A 20,000-nucleotide genomic window follows, 5' to 3' on the forward strand; every position below is an offset into this window, starting at 1 on the left:
TGTGGAACTGTTAGCTCAGACATTAAAGACAAATTTTGCTTTCAAATTTGATATGTTGGAGATTCTTAAGAACATCAGCTGATTTCGCTACTAGGCAGTTAAGTCGAAGTCGAAGTTAAGTCGAAGAAACAGAAGTATCTTGGAATCAAGGAAATCCTATTTGGCCAGTAGAGCATCCGCCCTTTTGATGGGCTCTTGTCATGTCTTATTCTTTGAAAACTCTTTTCATTCAAGTTTATACATGTGCTTTTTATGTTTTTTTTTTTATTATTGTGGTCTCGTTCAATTTAGTGCCTTCCCATCCCCTCCTCTCATCATCACTATCCGTCCCATTTCTAACTTTTTGTCCATTTGTCTGTTTCACAGATTTGTGTTCTCAAGCACAACTTTTAAACCATTAACGGTATCTCTATGTATCCTGGTATACATATTGGACTAGTCGTCCAGGTGTGCTTTTTGTTATTTACATTTCTTCAGCTTCACTATTTTTAAGAGTGTTGTCCATTTATCTTTTCATCCATCCATCAATAACCTACACTTTATTTTCTGGAGTATAATTTTCAGACTGTTCAGGGTATCAGTATGAAATGTTCATACTGGCCTCATGATATAAACTTATCGGTATTGCTGAAAGATTGATGGATTTTTTTAGCTGAACGGAATATTTAAGAATTTACTAACTAGTGCATTGTGAGAATCAGAAGTTAAGAGGGACAAAAACAGAAGCAGTCAAAACAGGTGGCTTGACAAAATCCATTTGTAGAAGAGATAGGAAAGAAAAGGCTTAAGCAAAGTAAAATTTGCATTGTTTCACTTCCTATTTGCATCAATGACTGTTTTCAAAACTTGTGCACAAGATCATTGGGGACCTGTAAGATTCAGGATGGGTTATTAATCAAGAGAGCATAGGCCAAATTGCAAGCATTATGTCAAACATATTGAATATTTTGTCATTTCAGATTATAGCTCTAGTGATAGACAGCAAGAGAGACGACGAAGACGCAGACGACGCCCCATGCGTCCCAATGGAAGTGCTGCCTCTGGAACTGAGACTGACACTAGTGCCCCCAATGTCCGTGGTGGAGGTGGGAGAGGGGCTTCAGGTCCTCCTCGTGGAGGCACAACTAATCATTTTTCCACAGCACAATCCAATCCATCAAGATCAGATAATCAAGCAGGTGGGTCCAGGTCAGAAAATCAAGCAAGTGGGTCCCGGCAAAAATCGCCTGTTGCTAACTCCCAACCAGAAACTCCCTCCCAGCAGGGACGAGGAGATACAAGTCGTCAGCAGGTCAACCCTGCTGCACCTAAGGATCAACGAGAGCCTAGAAGGTCTGCTTCTCATCCACCTGTGAAAAATGCAGCTAATAGCGGAAGTGAGTCCGACTCAAAGGGAAACAAGTCCCAGAGTTCCAGCACTACACAGAAACCAAAGGATCAGATGGTGAATGGTGAATAAAATGAAAAAAATCTGTTCAAAACAGAGTATTATGATATCTCAGCCCCATTGTTGAATTGCAAGGAAAAGGCCACAGTTGGCCATATTGCTGCAAGAGTTATCCCCCTTGAATGGAATAGTGAGAAATTCTGTAAAGATGTAACAGAATCTGTGCTCTTCCTTTCCACTTTCATCATCAAGGCTCACATATCATTGACATTTCTCATTGTTTTTCTCAAAATATTATAATTTGCATATCGGCAGCTTTACTTCTGTAGAGTTTTTTGTGGAAAATTCATTTGTAGATTCCAAAGTTGTGTGTGATTCATTGTGGTGAAGTGTTCCTTCACTACTCTTTCATGTATTTAATTTATGTGTAAAAGGTATATTGCTGAGGAGTGTTATTTATTATTTATTCTGTTGTCGTAGTGTTTGAACTTAATGGGATATGCTCAACACAATAAGCCGACAGTACTGCAGAATTCATAGCTGATCTTGTCATTTGCAGAAGAAAAGAAAATCCATATCTGTGCTGAAACTTGTCAGGCTCCACATCTATAGGCAAGAAAATTTTAATGTTAGTATTTGGGAATTACACTTTATGAATATTGTTTCCATGCACACTAATGTTCTAAAATTCATATTGATTTATGTTGGTGGAGAAGCGAGACATTGCAGTTGATTTTCTGATTGCTACCGCAGCTGTAAGTTGCCAACAGTTTTGTTATGGCTGTAGTTTAATTGTCTGTATCTCCGTAAACAATTTCTAAATTCTGCTTGTTCTTTGGCTGCCTAGATATAAAGTGAAGACCATTCAGTCAGTAACAGTGCTCACCACTTTTACAGTGGGGTCAAACAGCCAGAGTGTACTCAACTTTAACAGTGGGGTCAAAGAGCCAGTGTTCACAACTTTTACAGTGGGGTCAAAGAGCCAGAGTGTTCACAACTTTCAGAGTAGGCTTATCATCCCTGAATTATTTGGATGTAGACTTGTGAGATTTTAATTGCTTTGGGCTTATTATTCAAATGTGTGATTCATTTTAACCCAGATGTTAAGGCTTCATTGAAGTGCAAGAAGTCATATTACAGCCTTGCCTTGTTTATCCAGTGAAAACGATGCCCTACAAAATCATTAGTTTCATATATTGATTAGGTTGTGAATGACCCTTGATTAACCATTCTCTAATATATTCTGCCTAAACCTTAATAAGGGCTCACTCCTGTGGGTTTTTCCCCATAAAATATCTCCTTTCCAAGTCTCATATCCTGATTGCAGCATGTCTCATGGGAGAGAAACTGCTAAAATAAAGCTTGAACATCATGATTTTCATGAAAGCTACCAACTCCCATACCTGTTGTTTTGTTACTTACCATCTCATGGACATTCTTCATATCATGGAACCTATGACATCATTCACATGCCTGTTTTGTTACCACGTAATTTTGTGTCTTAAATCAGTCTCGACGGATCTTAAATTTGTTGTTTTTTGGCACTACCATTTCTGGGGAGAAAATGAACTCCCAAAATGGAGAGCTGTCATCATAATCAAAGGGAACTAACTATTATAGTATGTCGATGCTCGTGATGACTTGGTTATCATATGCTCATTGTGATGAGTTTTTACTGCATGAAACTTATGATCATTTTTTTAAGCGCTGATTGCAGGTATTACATTATGTATAATATGTGCATTGGTTCAGTAAACATGTGTTGGATTAACAAGCTCATATTGTAATTCAAAAGAAGTGTCTGGAATGTACCTTCAGATTATTTTTGATACATGAATCTTTATAGTCATTCATTCATTTTGACCTAAATCACCTCCAGCCTTTTTGATCGGTCGAGTTTTTTGCCTTGGTAGTTTCAACTTAGAATCCTTCATCTTTGGCTGAAAGGAGCTCTGATTGTATGGGAAGAGTTTTCCGTGTTACTGGTCATGATGTTACAGAATTTCTCCTATCACATGCTAAAGGGAAATGCTCTTGGCTTAAGTGTACTATGAGGGGACAAAAAAACAGTACTTATTTAATGCCTGATTCTATGTATATACTGGACTATACTTAATGTAGATTGCTCTTGTTGTGATTAACTATGCATAATTTGCTTTCCATCACAGCTAAAACTGCCATGTTGGAATAAATTTCCATTCATGTGTGGATCTGTCAAAAGATGGTTTGATTAAGGGATGTTTGTTTCATAGAATTGTTTCCATCTGACTAGTTATGTGAACTAATGGAAAACAAAAGAGTGTAATCAAAATCTGCAATATATAATCTGCAAGGTTGATATTACATGCAGACATGTCACGGTTCATTGTGTGACATTAATTGCAGAAAGGAGATTGCAGGAATTATAATTCCTGGCAGTCAGTATTTGATTTTCGTAAACATTTCATAACTGTAAAAATAAAAGTAATGGTGCACCATCCAGCTTAGTGTGGCATAAATGGCATGATAATTTATTACCCAAAGAAAAGATCCCATTGTCCTATTGCCACTTAATGGTTGAGTGAATAATATTATATCACTGTTAAAATAACGTGTAAAATATTTTATGATCTAGTAAATGGAAATGGGTTTTATTTTAGTGTTGATGGGTCTGAAGAGACCGAGGATATTGAATAGTTTTAGTACTACTCATTGAAATCAAATCAAGATTTCATAGTTTTTTATATATTGATTAAATGGCATGTCAGCAAAAATGGCTTCATCATAGACATATATAAATGAAAAGAACTTTATTATTGGGGAAAGATTCTCCCCTTGGAAAGCAGGCCATTTATTTACATACCATCCCTACTTGCTTTTAAGTCTGGTGCAACTGCAAACAATATTAGCCCTATTCTGCGATTACATAATGTACCATAAAAGCGGGGTTTGTGTTGTTTGTATTACTCCTGACAAACTACAGAGACCCAGATCTGCCAGTTCATGAGGTGATATAGCATATCTAGATCTGCAATGTTTGCAGTTGAACTTTACTTTTAAGCATTTATATGTGGTTGTTGCATTTACCATTTAAAAGACCGATGAGATTAATGAAGTAGAGTAAAACCTTGGTTATCTGGACCCATAAGGGGACATGAACTTGTCCGGACAATTGGTTGCACAGATAAATAATAATTTTATGCAGAATGAAAACATGTATGCAGAAGACACTACTCAATCGCTCCATTTGAGAGATACTTCCAGATAACTGGCATCTGGAAAATGAGTGTTTTATTCAGTTCGAAATTTGTATGGCACTTTTGGATCAGACCACTAATTTGTTTCCAATACACATGGTTGCAAATTTCTGAGAAAGTAAAAGAATAATTTGCACATGAAGGACCAGTACAGAACACATTTACATGATTCAAGTTAGTGCAGACTTTATATACAGTCACATTGGGGTGCTTTTAGACATTCTTTTTGAGTGAAATGTTCCTTAAGCTGGCTACTGGTGAAAGCTACCTTGATCAGCAGCTTATACAGAATAGATATGTTAAAAGCTACCTTAATCAATAACTTATGTTGAGTAGGTACTGGTAGAAGCTACCTTAACAGCATATACTGAATAGGTACTGGTAAAAGCTACCTTAACAGCATATACTGAATAGGTACTGTTAAAAGCTACCTTGATCAACAACTTAAACTGGACTGGATAATATTGGCCTGCAAAAGTAAACATTTAAATTGTGTGCAAAGATACTCAATGTAAAAGTTAAGAGAATTGATAGAAGGATTAAAGCAGATTCTCAATGAAAATTCTACACTGATGTTACAGCCAATAGCCCAATTTTGACGTATGAAGTTTGGTATTTAGTGATCTCTCACTTGAATTCTGATACCCTGCTCAATTAAGAATTAGAGGCCCAAGTCATATAGCATTGTATTGACATGGTGCCCAGGTTGCATCAGGTTCAAGTCTAGATTCAACAAGCTCTTGATTTAAGACCTTCATTTGGTGGAGTAACAATTTCATCCGTGTTGATCATAGTTGGTCGGACGGGGCTTAAGTTCTCCTCGTGACATCCAGGCCAGTCTGATCATAAGACCAATATCTTTAATGGTTGTTATGCAAGATTGTCACAAAATTGATCAGTGGGATTGAAACAGATAGGGTTGGGCGTGTTTGCACAACCAATATGTTCCTACCCAAAGACAAAGATGCTACTTCTATATAAAAGCAGACAGTGATTTTATATAACAGTGAATTTTATTTCCCACTTGAATTTACTGAATAATTCATGTATAACATGTTTTTGTTCCATCTATTACTTTCTTTCTTTTTACGTATTACTGACCATTTATTGCCATTTGAATTGCCAGAAGTCTCAGTCACAACTTTCATTATACTGATGGAAGAGAGTAACTTCATGATCTGCTTTTATTTTTAGTATTCTGAATAAGTTTCAAGGCATTTCCTTGTTCTTTTGTGTGTGTAATTTTTGGCATATGTTGATAGCTAGGAAAAGTTCTCACAAAATCCTAGGAACAAAATAGAAAGCACACATACTGGTACATACATCCATGTTACTTGAAAAACTTCAAACAATCTTCCCCTGATCATAATCTTTCACCCTTCGTTCCTGTAATTTGCATTTCTTTTGTTTACAATGTCATGTTTACATGTAGAATATTGCTTATAGATGAGGAGGTGTATGATTCAAAGATTTTCAAGATTATTGGCATGTACATAGTTAATCTGTAATTTCATGTTACATTTATTAGCTTTTCTCATTCATACTTTCTTTGACTAATCACTGCACACAAAAAAATGCACAATTAACCGTAAGATTTGGTGATAACACTGCTCCAGGGTACTGGCTACATGAGCCATTTTTTTTATTTTGGGTTTAAAAAAGGAACATATCCCCAAACACACATATGCACATAGGCATGGACAAGCTCAGTTTAGGCATAAGACTTTATGACCCTCTATTATAGACAAACCAATTTGCATTTGGTGGGGCGGTTACTTGACCTGGATCTGTTGATGAATGAATAGTACAGTGATAAAAGTGAAGCTCATAATAAAAGTTTAATTAATGGACACACGTGTTTGTTATTTTATAGACTGACCTGGTTGCTGCCATTTGTAATATGTTGGAACTGTTACCCAATCAGAGTTCGTAAAGGGAGACAATTTGTGAGGATATGGTTGACTAACTTTCATCTTCTCTAGTGGGTATCATATAAAGTTAACACTGTTTCACAAGCAACATGACGAAAATATAAGTTAGTCACAAGACATTTACCAGTAGTTGAAAAGACAGATGCCTAATGTCACAGAATGATCATGAATGATGCTGTTATTTCAGTCAAGTGGCAAGTTAAAAGATGTCTGCATACAGCCTTGGGCATAAAACAAAGTGTACCCACATAGTACCAGAGAATTCTGATACTGCTTTGCTTTTATCCGGAAAAGACAATTTGAATCCACTGGCAGTATTTTATGAAACTTGATTTTAGGATGTTTTTGGACAAAAGGTGTTGATAATGGAATTATCATGACACTAGCAATTACCAGTCATTGATCTAAACATTGAAGATGGAATTTGGTATATGAGAAATAAGTGCATATTAAATGTATCCATTGAATACACCCAACCCCTTGACCTAACGTAAATAAAACATGGGGGTATCTGGCCAAAATTATGGTACTGAATTTTGTTTTGTTTTTTAATTGTTGTTGTTGCTTTTTATTGATGTTGATTTTAAGGGACTTCAGATTTCTGAATTGGAGTGAAAGAGAGCAAAATAAATATGTGATAGGCCATCAGATTGGTATGTAGCAGCTTTATACCTGGAATCCATATTGTTTTCTTCAAAAATCCATTGGAAAAGAAAATGTTTGAGATATAAGAGCTGAAAAGAAATATTTGTGTGCTGTTAAACATTAGTTCCTGAAACAAAAGGAAGTAAAATTGGGCTGTAATGATCTGACACAGGCAGCTCATAAAAACAGTTAACCAGACTAAGATAAATAGATATAAAGCTGTACATTAAATTATTTCTGATATGGTTGTAAGCACCTGCATCAGGCTTATGCTGATGTACTGTTAAACAGTTTACTTGTTTACGTACAACTCTGCTTTTAATAGGATACATAATAATACATAAGGATGATGTAAAATATCTTGTAGAAAATTGTAGCTAATAATAGAGGACATTGGTGGCACATTGATCGATTTTAATCCTACCTTGAGATCAATTTTAATCCTGCCCTGAGATCAGCCTGGGTTGGCATCCATGGGGTCCCTTTGAACATTGGTACTTTGACTCAACTTGCCTCTGCATGATATAACCTTCATGTGTTGACGTTTCTTAAAACATCATACTTGGATACTATAAACGGATAAAATTATAAATCTCAGCTTTTTATACCTTGTAACATGGATTCCCATTGTGCACCTGTATTTAGTGGCTGAAATGTGCATTTATTTTCCTTGATGTTTCCCCAGATATCACTGTCAAATGTTCAGTAACACAAAAATGGGTAGTGTAATAATGGCAGTCATTTAAAACTACTGGATTGTACAAAAAAAGGTATTTTACAGGGTATAATGCATTACCTAGCATGCTTTTTCTGTGTATAATTATTGTATGAAATGTTGGCAATAGTGTTGCAGTGTTAAATGTTAGCACATATTGATTTGATGAAAAATATGTTCTTGTCTTGTGCAGAATTGTAAAATATTTGTTTGTCAGTCATTTACAGACACCAGGAGCTAATATGATGCTTCTTTCTGGATATTTTTCTTTGGTGCTGTTACATGCTGATCCTGCTAATATTTGTTTCCTTGTGTTCAAAATGACGCAATGCTTAGGTGTATACAAAAATTTGATACATACCTGCTAACTGTTAAATTTGACCACAGGTCTTTACTGGAATGACCCTTACGTTAGAATCTTTTTTAAGTAATAGCAACAATTATGAAAATACAATCATTATGATAAATCAGGGAAATTCAGGAAGCTAAAAAAGAAGAAAAATAATCCCCAAAATTACATGAAGACACCATTGAGCTCCATTCGGTTTGGAAGTGTATTTTCTGAAACTGTACAGGAGTTAATTAAGGTTTAAGTGTACTTTACAGACTGGTTTGGTTGAACATGATGGTTGCCTTTGCTACTTTAATCTCAGATCACACTTCTAAACATTTTAAATGCATGTGTCAAGGTTGACGAGCCATACATGACATTTTGTTACATTGCCAAAATGTCTCACTTAAAAATTTGCTGCTTTACTGAGAATGTCTTGCTAGGGTTGGCAGGTCTTCATTGAGTGTTCCACTGACATTGTTAACCATGAAAACTGTAATAGAAAGCAATAGTTACTGATCATAAGTCCTACTGGATGCAAGATGTTCTGCAGAAGTTGTGCAAATACTACTAATGCAGAGTCATTTTTATTATTAAGGGTACTGATAGCTTTTTCACACACAGTACAAATTCATGCACTGAAGGAAGAAGTCCACTTAAAATCCTAACAGTATGGACAACCAGGATTACTTGGATGGGGTAGTTTAGTTATTTGCTAATGTGCTGTCAAAAGTCATAATAAAATTATTGAGAATTCCAACAAATGTACGTGTTACGAAAATTTGTGTTCAGAATAAAACTTTGTAGGGAAGCTTGTTATTGTCTTCTATGTAATAGACAATAATGAGACCTAGGTATCACTTTTCTGGAGCTGGGCTAATATTAAGATTTAATATTGACGTTTCTGTGAACGATTCACTATGGGAATAAATGATAGTATGGTGTACATGTGAAGCACTGTTCAAAGAATTGTATCTGGTATTATTATTGAACTTTTTATTAGTTTATATTGTTTCCTTCTACACTTGTGTACTAACCAAATCAAAAAGATCACTAAATAGTTTAAGACTCCCATCTCAACCATCTCTAACATATCTTTGATAATGAATAAATGTATGCTAGTTGTTTATCAGGACGTATAATGTCGTTACTTTTGTATTTATGCAATTTTAGCAGAATGTTTAATCAACATTGTATGATCTAATTCTCACAGAAAAATCATCTAACTTTTGCAGTTAATTGTATGACCTTATTGCCCTTGATTTAGAATTGGTGTACATGTAGTTTCACTAAGTCTGCAAGATTTTAGCAGACTTAATTATGATCCCCAATTGTTATTTTTCTTGCTTAATTTGTTTGTTCTGGTTTTTTTTTTGCTTCAAAAGAGATGGCCTTGTTTAGGTTTGCATCCTATGTGGATCAACTGTAAGGGTATTATGGATCCTTTGGATCATGAACTGAAGCTTACTTTATCTTCATACTGTCAGACATTTTCTTATATTCTACCATAGCTTGATAAATTTATAATTCATTTGCCTTGGAAATTTGTTAATGAGTAACAAGCTCTGTTGGATTTATAATTGTCTCAGAATGATATGTCTGTGCCATACAATACCAAATCTTGGGAATGTAATTTATTATGAAGCACAGTTTTTAAATCCTTTTGTTAGCTGTCAGTTTCTTGTAATAGTTGCAATGGCAGCTTCTGCACATTTGTTCACTGACCCCAGATATCATTCATATTCACTTTGATGGATCCAACTGCAGTTGGTCATCATTTCTTTCTTTAAGAAAACTTTTATCCTGCAACATGATTGATATGTATCTAGCATTGGTGAACAGTTGATATCATTGAGATGCATGCAAGGTAAATGTAACTTAGAATTTTTTTGTTATGTTTCCTTTCCCTGCCTATACACACCATTAGTTGGACATCACAAGTTAGAACTCTAGATAAAAATTACTGTATCTATTTGCATATAAGTCTAGTCCATCCAAAACCATTTTATTGTAGTTTTTTATTTGATTTAACTATATAATACGCAAAAATGCTGCTGATCTAGAGCTCTGAGAAATGACTTTCACTGCTGTATTTCCATGGCTCATCTCTCTTGATATTATAACATTGATTGGTTATATCCCTGCCATAAAGCAGTATTGCTGATGGTTTTAAAAAAAAAAATCCCAGTCATTATTGATATTTCACATCAGTATCACCTCCAGAAATATGACAGTTGGTAAAGTAATCCTTTGAAAAATTAAGGAACAAACAGTAATACAGAATAAACAATCATAGACAAAAGATGTACCTTCGTATCATTCATAGACAGGTAAACAGTAATAAAGAATAAACAGTTGGAAACAAAAGATGTACCCGGTTACATTTACAGACAGGCTAGACATAATGGATTCTTATTTCACATTTTGTCTGTGTATATTATAGTATAATAGTAGTAGCACTGCAAACTTAGTGATCATAAGCGTATTTAGTGCAAGTCATCAAGTTTTGTCAGTTTTTAAAATATTGGCTGTCCAGTATCGGAAAGTTAAGAGTCACATAAAACCTTCATTGAAGATGTAAACCCCAATTTCTATGATACCTGTAAGAATTTGACATTTACATGTGTAAAGGTGTGATAGCAAACATTCTCTGGTTGTAGATTTGTTTAATGCACTATGTGTACATCTGTTATGTTGTACACTGATGACATCATTAGCATTGAATTATTTTCTGATGAAGCAAAACAGAAAATACCAACAAATTGTTAGATGTTTTTAATTATCATTAATTACACATGACTTATGTGAGACAAAAATATTTCCTTGACAGTATTATTGTTTTGAATGGTTTGTAATTTTGATGTTTGTATAAGACTTGGTACAGAAAAATTCTTGTTTAGTATTGATAGCAAACTGTTCTAATACAAGAAGGAAATATGTTTATTGTACAGGGACTTGAAAAAATATTACACTTGAGTTATTGTTATTGATATGTGAGTGAGGTTATCACTTCAGTTACAGTAAAAGACTGTTACAATGTATGTTCTGGGTTTAACGCCATTTTTTAGCACATGAGAGGCAATGCCTGGCGGCCAGTGTAACTGGTGGAGGAAGAACCTGGGAAAACCCGTCAGAACCACCGACCCAAGGGAAGCTACTGGCAAGTTTTCTCAGATCCCCTCATTGGCTGTCCCCAAGACTCGAACCCACAGAGAGAGAGGTGAGCACATTAGACCACTAGACCACCTGGTGGCACCATACAGTTATGGCTTCAGTCCCTTTGGGTAGACCCAGTCTGCACATCGACCATGGTTGATGATGAAAACCATATCATTGACCATTGATATGTTTGTACAAAAGAGAGTTTGTTTTTAACATGTTTTGATTTGTTTCAAACTATTTCCAATGTTTAGCCATAAAATAGTTTGGTTGACATTTTCTACCTTGTGGACTTAAATATATATACTGGTTGCTACTTGTGTACAACCATATTGAAGTCTGTTCAACTCATCTGTTGATATTTTTGCTGCTATCTTTATGGCAAGAAGGTCCTGAAATTTTGAGGGAGATGTCGTTAAATTCATTCATTGCACATACATCACCACTGTAGAAACCAATTTGAACATTTGAAAAGTAACAGTTTGGTTTTATGGTGTTTTACAGCACTGCAAAACTTTTAATGTTGTTGGTTTATCATGCAGAAACAAACAGAATAAAGTGCCTTTCCCAGGGGCAACCACAATGATCAATAGTGATCCAAGGATAGGAAATTGAATCAACACCTTTCTCAAGTCCAGCAACTTAACCACTGAACCACTGTGAGATACTGTTTTCATTTTAACAGGTCCAATTACTGTCGGGTTGAGGTGGGGTAGATGCCTTGATTATTGAGATTATATTTTCAAGCAAAGTAGCTAATGATCCGAAAACCAGTATTTTATGGCTTCAGTTATTTCCATTGGCCGCATACCCTTTAATATTATTGCTCATCAGCTCTTTTTCAAGTTTCAACAGAAATTTTTCATGAAAATTGTATGGAGGTCATAAGCATCATCAATTACGTTTACATGTGTATCCTGTCCAAAGCAGCAGTGGCAATCTTTATAAAGAAGAAAATGTAATTAAAATCTACAAATGAGTTGAATGGAATTTAATTTGCATAATGTACTTATCTCAGACTTAATTGTATGATATTAATATTACATACCTAATTGGCATGATGTCTGCAGAAAAATCCTTAGTTGTTTTATGAAGTTTTGACTAGTTACTTTTAGTTTGCAGAAAATAATTTCTTGATTGTGCCACGTTCTTCACTCAGACTAGTAGAGCCTGGTGGGATGGAGGCCTTTTCAGAACATTGACATAAGATAACATGTAAATATGTTTATGCAATGAATAAAGTTAGATCAGTGTTCCTTATGTCTTATTCTTTTGTGTTGATTATTCCTTCCTTCCTTCCTTCCCTCCATCCATCTAGCAAAATCTCTGTCCCGCAGTGTTTGATGGATCGTCATGAAAGCGGGTACATAGTATGGTCAAGATGAAAATATTAAACAAATCCCTGTGTGCACACAATGTTTGTTATTGTCCTTTTTTGTCCTACAGCTGAATGCAGGATAAGACAGGATCTTGTGAATACAAATAGTCTTGCAGATTTTAGTTCTACTGATCATACACCAAAGTATATTATGGGATGGTCTGAGGTCTACAATCCATTCATATTACATTGACCAAGAGTCTGTCCATTAGCACTAGTTGGTTATTGCTACTCCTAAACTACTTGCCACAAACATTTCCCCATTATCTAATGATCTTAAATGAAAATGATGTTGCTCGGGCATGCTGTATGGCCACCACAATGGCCATCTTGAAACTCTTTTTCTCTACTCCTGCTGAACGGAGAATCATATCGACATGGTGTTTATCAGTAGACTTATTAAGATGTCTAATTGGTCCCAATTGAAAATGGTGATATTCTGATGTCCATTCAGGCCCTCGTGAAACCTGTCATTAAGATCTTGTCACTATTGAATATAAGTCATATTGACATGGGATTTTCTATACTAAACTGCATTTTATGATGTCGAGTTGGTCGTATATAAAGATGGTGCTGATCTGACTCCAGTATGAAAACCTCGTTTTCACTTGTCCTCTACAAAAAAAAGTCATATTGATATGGGGTTTCTACCAGAACACTACTTAAGAAATCTAGCTGGTTTTATATCAAGGTGGTGCTGATCTGATCTCAACTATGGTGGCCATTTTGAAAATCTTGTAATTGCTGCTCCTAGATGGATGTGGTTTGCACCAAAAGACATCTGATTAGGTATTATTGACACTAAATGAAAAATGGTGCTGATCTTAAGTCTAGTTTGCCTGCTACAGCAGCATATTTTTTTTTTGAAACTCATTCTTTTGGCCACTAGATTCAGTCCCTTTGAGGACTATCTTATGGCGATACAAAGTGACAAATTATAGTTTGATTAAGGGTCCACGCAAATGGTTGTTAGAGGCATCTGATTGCTTAATATAGGTGACCTTTAAGGCATGTTTTACCGTGAAAAAGAAAGTCGAAACAACTAATTAAATACCTGTTAGTGTAAGTAGACGTCAGTTAGTGTAAGTAGACGTCAGTTAGTGTAAGTAGACGTCAGTTAGTGTAAGTAGACGTTAGTTGTATTTCGTAGTTTGGTAATAAATCGGTATTGATTCTAGAGATTAAAGTATAAATTCTCTCTCTCTCTCTCTCTCTCTCTCTCTCTCACACACACCGTTTAGTTTGCACATACTTTTATTAGTGCGATTACTTGCACATAATTCTAAATTTTGGTATTCTAAAATTGTACCCTGGATGGTTTTCTTAGAAACTAAGTGGCTTCGAAAGCAATGTATGATACATTTTTCGATTGATTCTCCAATGCGTTTTAATGCATTTAAAACGAAGGCTTACAAAACAGACCAAAACCCCACACAAACTTGAACAGTATAGTATACAAGCAAGTCGTACATTGATCTGCGCATCTTGATCACGAACTTGATTACAAGGCTAAAGGCTGAATGAAGAACCTGCTACAGGTCATGTCAGACGAGGTCAAGTAAAATTGCAGTATTGGTTCTGACGATCATTTCCGCCTTTTAGAGCTAAAGGCAAGCAATATTGTGTCCCGTAACAGCTCGAGTGTTATGTCTTTGTTAGCTTACACAATCATTTTGATTCGACCTTTTTAATTCGTTGAAGATTTGTTAGTAAAATTTAAGTGCGTACGTTCATCAGCATTTTCATCGCTAAAATTTACAAACGTCTGAACTAAAATTAAGAATTGGTGCAATCCTTGACAAAAATTTAACATTTTACGTTTGGGAGCACATTTTCAAACTTTCTTCAATATTTATCCTTGGAAAATAACACTTTATGTATTACTTTTCAGATGTTAAGTACACAAACGAGGACAATTATTGCTCGGTGTGCCCTGTTTGATTTCTACGACAGTATCTTGAATACAATGATCATAGCACTGGTACCTAAATTAGTAGCTTTGATGCGTACTTAAGCACTTATCACTATCCGCATAAACACGTCATACGTTTTCAAAGAGCATTGCTCAAAGGATACGTAATATTCTCAATATCAGTGATTAAAGTCACGTGTCAGTCAATTTGTTTCTTTGTATGCCGGCCTGTTTGATGAATAGATATGTCGTTTTGTTTGCCTGTGTACGCGAGTATGTATAGATATTTGGTCGAGAACTATACTGAAGAAAATTGACGATTTCTGAATGGAGAAATGCTATTACTGCGTATTTGACATTTGAGTATTAATTTATCGGCTCTGAATACAGTCTAAATTCAAGACGTGTGGTTTTCATCAATCAGTCCATTACATCAAAAGATACGCTACGATTCCCAGTGGGAGCGCAAGATATTAACCAGAAGAATATTTCCAAACAATTTTTAATTCTGAATAAATGAACTCGGATTTTTAAAAAAAAAATCTATTGCGCAATACACGCTAGCTGTATCACTAATATCATGCAAAACCTGGCTGTATTCATAGTTTATCCTTACATTTTGCTGCCAATTCTCTGTGTGTGTGTGTGCATCAATATAATACGTATATCTTTCTTCTTTTTTTTAACATGTATGTATCGATTTCAAGTTTTCCAAAACTAAGAAAATAAAAAAATGCAAAATTAGGAAGTCTTTGCCTTTATAAAACGCGAGGATGTAGTCCAACAAGATAAAATATATAACATGAAGGTACAAAATATTTCATTGTTCAAAAAGTACATCAAATAAAAGATAAAGGTAAAACTACAAAATTTTATGAATGTATGTTTGCGTGTAGGATTTAACGGTAAGTCAACACAGTAGTAGCTATATAGTACCGTTTGCAAATTCAATCGATATAGAGCAAATTATGTTGAAGCGTCGCCGGTGGTACTTGCACAGGCCGTGTTCATTTTTCCCATGTGACATTTCATGGCAGGTTTCCGATCGGCCACTTCACTTTGAATTGTAAAAAACGGGCACTTTCAACTGATTCAGACATAAAGATAATGACTCCCGAAGGAAGGAGATTGTGTGTTACGGTTACCTGTATGGAAAGGTGGTTTGGACAACTTCGTTGAGCACAGCACAGCTGTGCTCATATTTCCATGTGATAGTGTGACTGGAAATTATCAGGAAGAAATCTTTATATGCGAACAGACCCGGCCCTAGGGCAAGGCGAATGAGGCAACCGCCTTGAGACCCGCGCTTTCAGAAAATCAAGTCCGCAATGCAATTTTGTTTTGCTTGGGGTCCCGCACATCCTAGGTCCTGGCCTGTATATGAAGTGGAGCATATTCTACTGGTCAATTCTTTTCGAAGTTTTGAAGTCCGTGTCTTTAATAGAGCTGGAGGGAATATTGTTAACATCTTCATCCATTATCGTGGGGACAAGAACAAATAATAACTCATTCCTAACCGCTCCGGTGGCCTAGTGGTTAGAGCGTCCGCCTCGGATGCGGGAGGTCGTGGGTTCGATCCCCGGCCGAGTGATACCAAAGACTTACAAAAATGGTATTAACAGCTGCCTCGCTTGGCGCTCAGCATTAAGAGGTTAGTGTTAGGGCTGACCGGCCTAGTTTCAGGATAATGTGACTGGGTGGGGCATCATGCTAAATGTCTGCGGCATGATGCCCCAGTGCTAGACATCACTATAAACTGCCACACTGCAGACATCGTAGCGATATGACTGAAAAAATGTTAAAGCTACGTTAAAAAGTCCAAATCACACACACACATACACACACACACACTCATTCGGGATATCCTGTGGGGTAGGACTGCACACGCATATTGAATAACTGACACAAATATTGTACACAATGAGGTTTGATAGTCAATAAGACGAAGACAAAAGTGTTAGCGCTTAGCAATTATGGGATGAAGTACGGCAATGTGAGAAATGGTCTCATTCCTTGAATGAATCAGAAACTGTTTCTAGTTTGAATTAGAGAAGAAACGTTTCAAATTACAATGGCTCATTTTCAATGAATCAAAATACTTTATCCGGTAATGGCCTGAAGTAAAGCACTTAACCATTATGCAATACAGTTATGTATAATTTGTTTGCGATAACATCATGCTAATTGGTTGAGGCATTTGTCTTAACTGTGCTAGCACGTTGTTACTCCATATACTTTGGTGAAAGTTTAGCTGTGTAGTAATATTATTCATATTTGACAGTGTTTTTTTTATAAATACTTTTCAACCACATACACAATCAATATAGAGAAAGCTAACCTGAAACTTTTGTTCTCATACTAATGACTTCATCAACAAACTGATTTAATCTCTACTGACTGTAAACATCACTCGATATTAAATTCACCATAGAAACAGAACCAAATGGTGGTTTAATTCTTTGGGACACAAACATCGTCAGAGACAAAGACGGCACATTGAAAATTACGGTTTATCGTAAGCCTACACATACTGACCAGTACTTTAATTTTGACTCGTACCGTCCATTAGATCAGAAACATGGGGTGGTCAGAACATTACATCACATAGCCAAAGTCGTTTAATGTGCTCTAACAGATATAACACGAGAACAAGACCGTGTAAATGCTGCCCTCAAGAGGTGTCATTATCTTGAGTGGGCGATTAAGAAGGTTTTCAACAGGTCAAACGCTGGTCCGAATGACAATAAAGTGGAAAGTAAACCAGCTGGGAGAATAGTTAACTCGAAAGGTATCATCGTCCTAACCATACGTAAATAGGATTTCCGAATGTACGAAGCGCGTTTTCCAACGACACAAAATTAATGTTCCTAACCGTACCGGACCCTAAGACAAATGTTGGTTCACCCTAAGGATACGACTGATAAGAGAGATATTTGTGGACCTATCTATCACATTAAGTGTGAAGGACAGGGTGAAGGTCAATGCCATCATGACTTTATTGGGGAAACGGAAACGAAATTGAAAGCGAGATTTAATGAACATCAATGATCAAGTTCGTCTGAAGTATCACGGCACATACACATTGTTTTCCCTGGCCATACTAGTCCGAGTTTCCTCTGACCCTTGTCGCCCCATTTTTGATATTCGGATATGTATGTTGGTGTGTAGGGTCAGAGTCCATTCCTTATCGAAAAGTTGGAATTCGCTTATTCCGGCCCAGCAAACTTGAACGACCTTTCATCGAGATATACCTGCATATAATCGATAGGAATATGATTTATTTTCTCAAAAACCGTGATCATAGCAGTCGTCATGTCTTCAATCCGCTGACAGATAAGACGAAAGTACGTCTTGCTGAAATTTTACCTGGATCTGTCCATTTGCATCCCGAGTCACATGACTATACAAATCTCGCAACCAACATGTCAATGACATCAGAGGTCAAATATCGACATCAAACAAATTTCCAAAGTTGTTGTAAATAGAATTTGGACATATTATAAAGAAGTCATTTAATGTTTGTAAATAAATATAATGCAAACATAATTCTCAACATCTTTATTCTGAGAACAACGACCATAAACCTGTCAGTATCACAGAAAGGTGGAGAAAACCATTTTCAAAAAGTACCGAGCACGTGTCAGGGATGTTTTTTATGGTGACACGTGACTACCACATTGACATGTGCTCTCTGCGTAGTGAATCTGGTTTTCTTCAAATTGCTGCAACATTTACAGGTTTAATTTGAGAAGTTTTTTTTTCGCCATTTTTCTATAAAACTATTTTACGTGACTTTCATTTATATATTCGATTTGTTTTCCAACAGCAACTCAAGAAATTGTTTATTGTTGATATCATATGACAAAGACTTCTGATTTCAATGGCATGTAGAATGCGAGAGTTGTGTCGGACTATAGCCTTACCAGAAAATGGAACTCAATAAAAATCCTAGATCGGAAACAAGCCTGGCTCGACCGGGGGGATTAAGGATTCAACCTACATCCGTGCACACAAACCAACGCTTGACAGGGACAGGTGCTGTTACAACCTGCCGCATGTCTGTGATAATCTGTTAACACCGCTCACCATTCCATCGAGTGATGTTAACAGTCAGTAGAAATTAAATCAGTCTGCAGATGACGTCTTTAGCATAAGGAAGAAACCTTCAGGTTACCTTCCTCTTATGTTTGTGTATGTAACTGAAAAGTTAAAAACATTGTCAAATATGCTAGCAGGGTTTGAAAATTTTACAAATGATGTGAAACTAACTTCACTTAAAATTTTACATATCTATCTCCGGCATAAAAAGGTTTTATATATGGGGAATTGGGCAAATTGGAATTGGACCAATCGTGTTGGAAGTGTTACAGTTTGCTGAGAATACTGATTTGAAGTTGGCCCAAGCGTGTTGGAAGTGTTACAGTCTGCAGATAATACTGATTTGGGGTTGGACCAAATGTGTTGGAAGTGTTGCAGTTTGCTGAGAATACTGATTTGGAGTTGGACCAAACGAGTTGAAAGTGCTACAGTCTGCAGAGAATACTGATTTGGAGTTGGACCAAAGGTGTTGAAAGTATTGCAGTTTGCTGAGAATACTGATTTGGAATTGGACCAAGGGTGTTGGAAGTGTTACAGTTTGCAGTGAATACTGATTTGGAGGTGGACCAAGCGTGTTGGAAGTGTTACAGTCTGCAGAGAATACTGATTTGGGGTTGGCCCAAGCGTGTTGGAAGTGTTACAGTCTGCAGAGAATACTGATTTGGGGGTGGACCAAGCGTGTTGGAAGTATTACTGTCTGCAGAGAATACTGATTTGGGGTTGGACCAAATGTCTTGGAAGTGTTGCAGTTTGCTTAGAATACTGATTTGGAGTTGGACCAAGCGTGTTGGAAGTGTTACAGTCTGCAGAGAATACCGATTTGGTGTGGCCCAAGCGTGTTGGAAGTGTTGCAGGTTGCTGAGAATACTGATTTGGAGTTGGACCAAACGAGTTGGAAGTGTTACAGTCTGCAGAGAATACTGATTTGGAGTTGGCCCATGCGTGATGGAAGTGTTAAGTCTGTAGAGAATACTGATATGGAGTTGGATCAAGCTTGTTGGATGTGTTGCAGTTTGCTGAGAATACCGATGAAAAAGTAGTTTTAAGTCGAGGAAAATATTCATTATTAGTCTGTCGTTTAAGTGAGATTTACTAATTTGTTTGGAATGATATGTAGTAATATATATATATATATATATATATATATATATATATATATATATATATATATATATATATATATAGTTACGTGTTTAGGCTCTAATGAA

The 20,000-nt window shown here is 36.1% G+C and overlaps 1 protein-coding gene across 7 annotated transcripts in view; it reads left to right on the top strand.

Moving 5' to 3' along the window:
- LOC149799969 (RNA-binding protein FXR1-like) overlaps nt 1-12,660 on the top strand; it is a 135,736-nt gene extending 123,076 nt beyond the window's left edge. For 5 of the 7 annotated variants that reach the window (XM_089959481.1, XM_089959486.1, XM_089959487.1 and 2 more), the window contains 2 exons: nt 960-1,444; nt 6,497-12,660. In XM_089959481.1, coding sequence (XP_089815607.1) covers nt 960-1,444; nt 6,497-6,556 — 545 coding nt within the window. In that variant the 3' untranslated portion in view covers nt 6,557-12,660. Of the gene's footprint in view, nt 1-959 lie in introns of all 7 variants that reach the window. The other 2 variants (XM_089959485.1, XM_089959484.1) reach the window with 2 other exon arrangements.
- The last annotated feature ends 7,340 nt before the right edge of the window (nt 12,661-20,000 follow it).

The sequence above is a fragment of the Sinohyriopsis cumingii genome, chromosome 5 (assembly GCF_028554795.1).
Source record: "Sinohyriopsis cumingii isolate HCF-2022 chromosome 5, ASM2855479v2, whole genome shotgun sequence".
NCBI lineage: Eukaryota > Metazoa > Mollusca > Bivalvia > Unionida > Unionidae > Sinohyriopsis > Sinohyriopsis cumingii.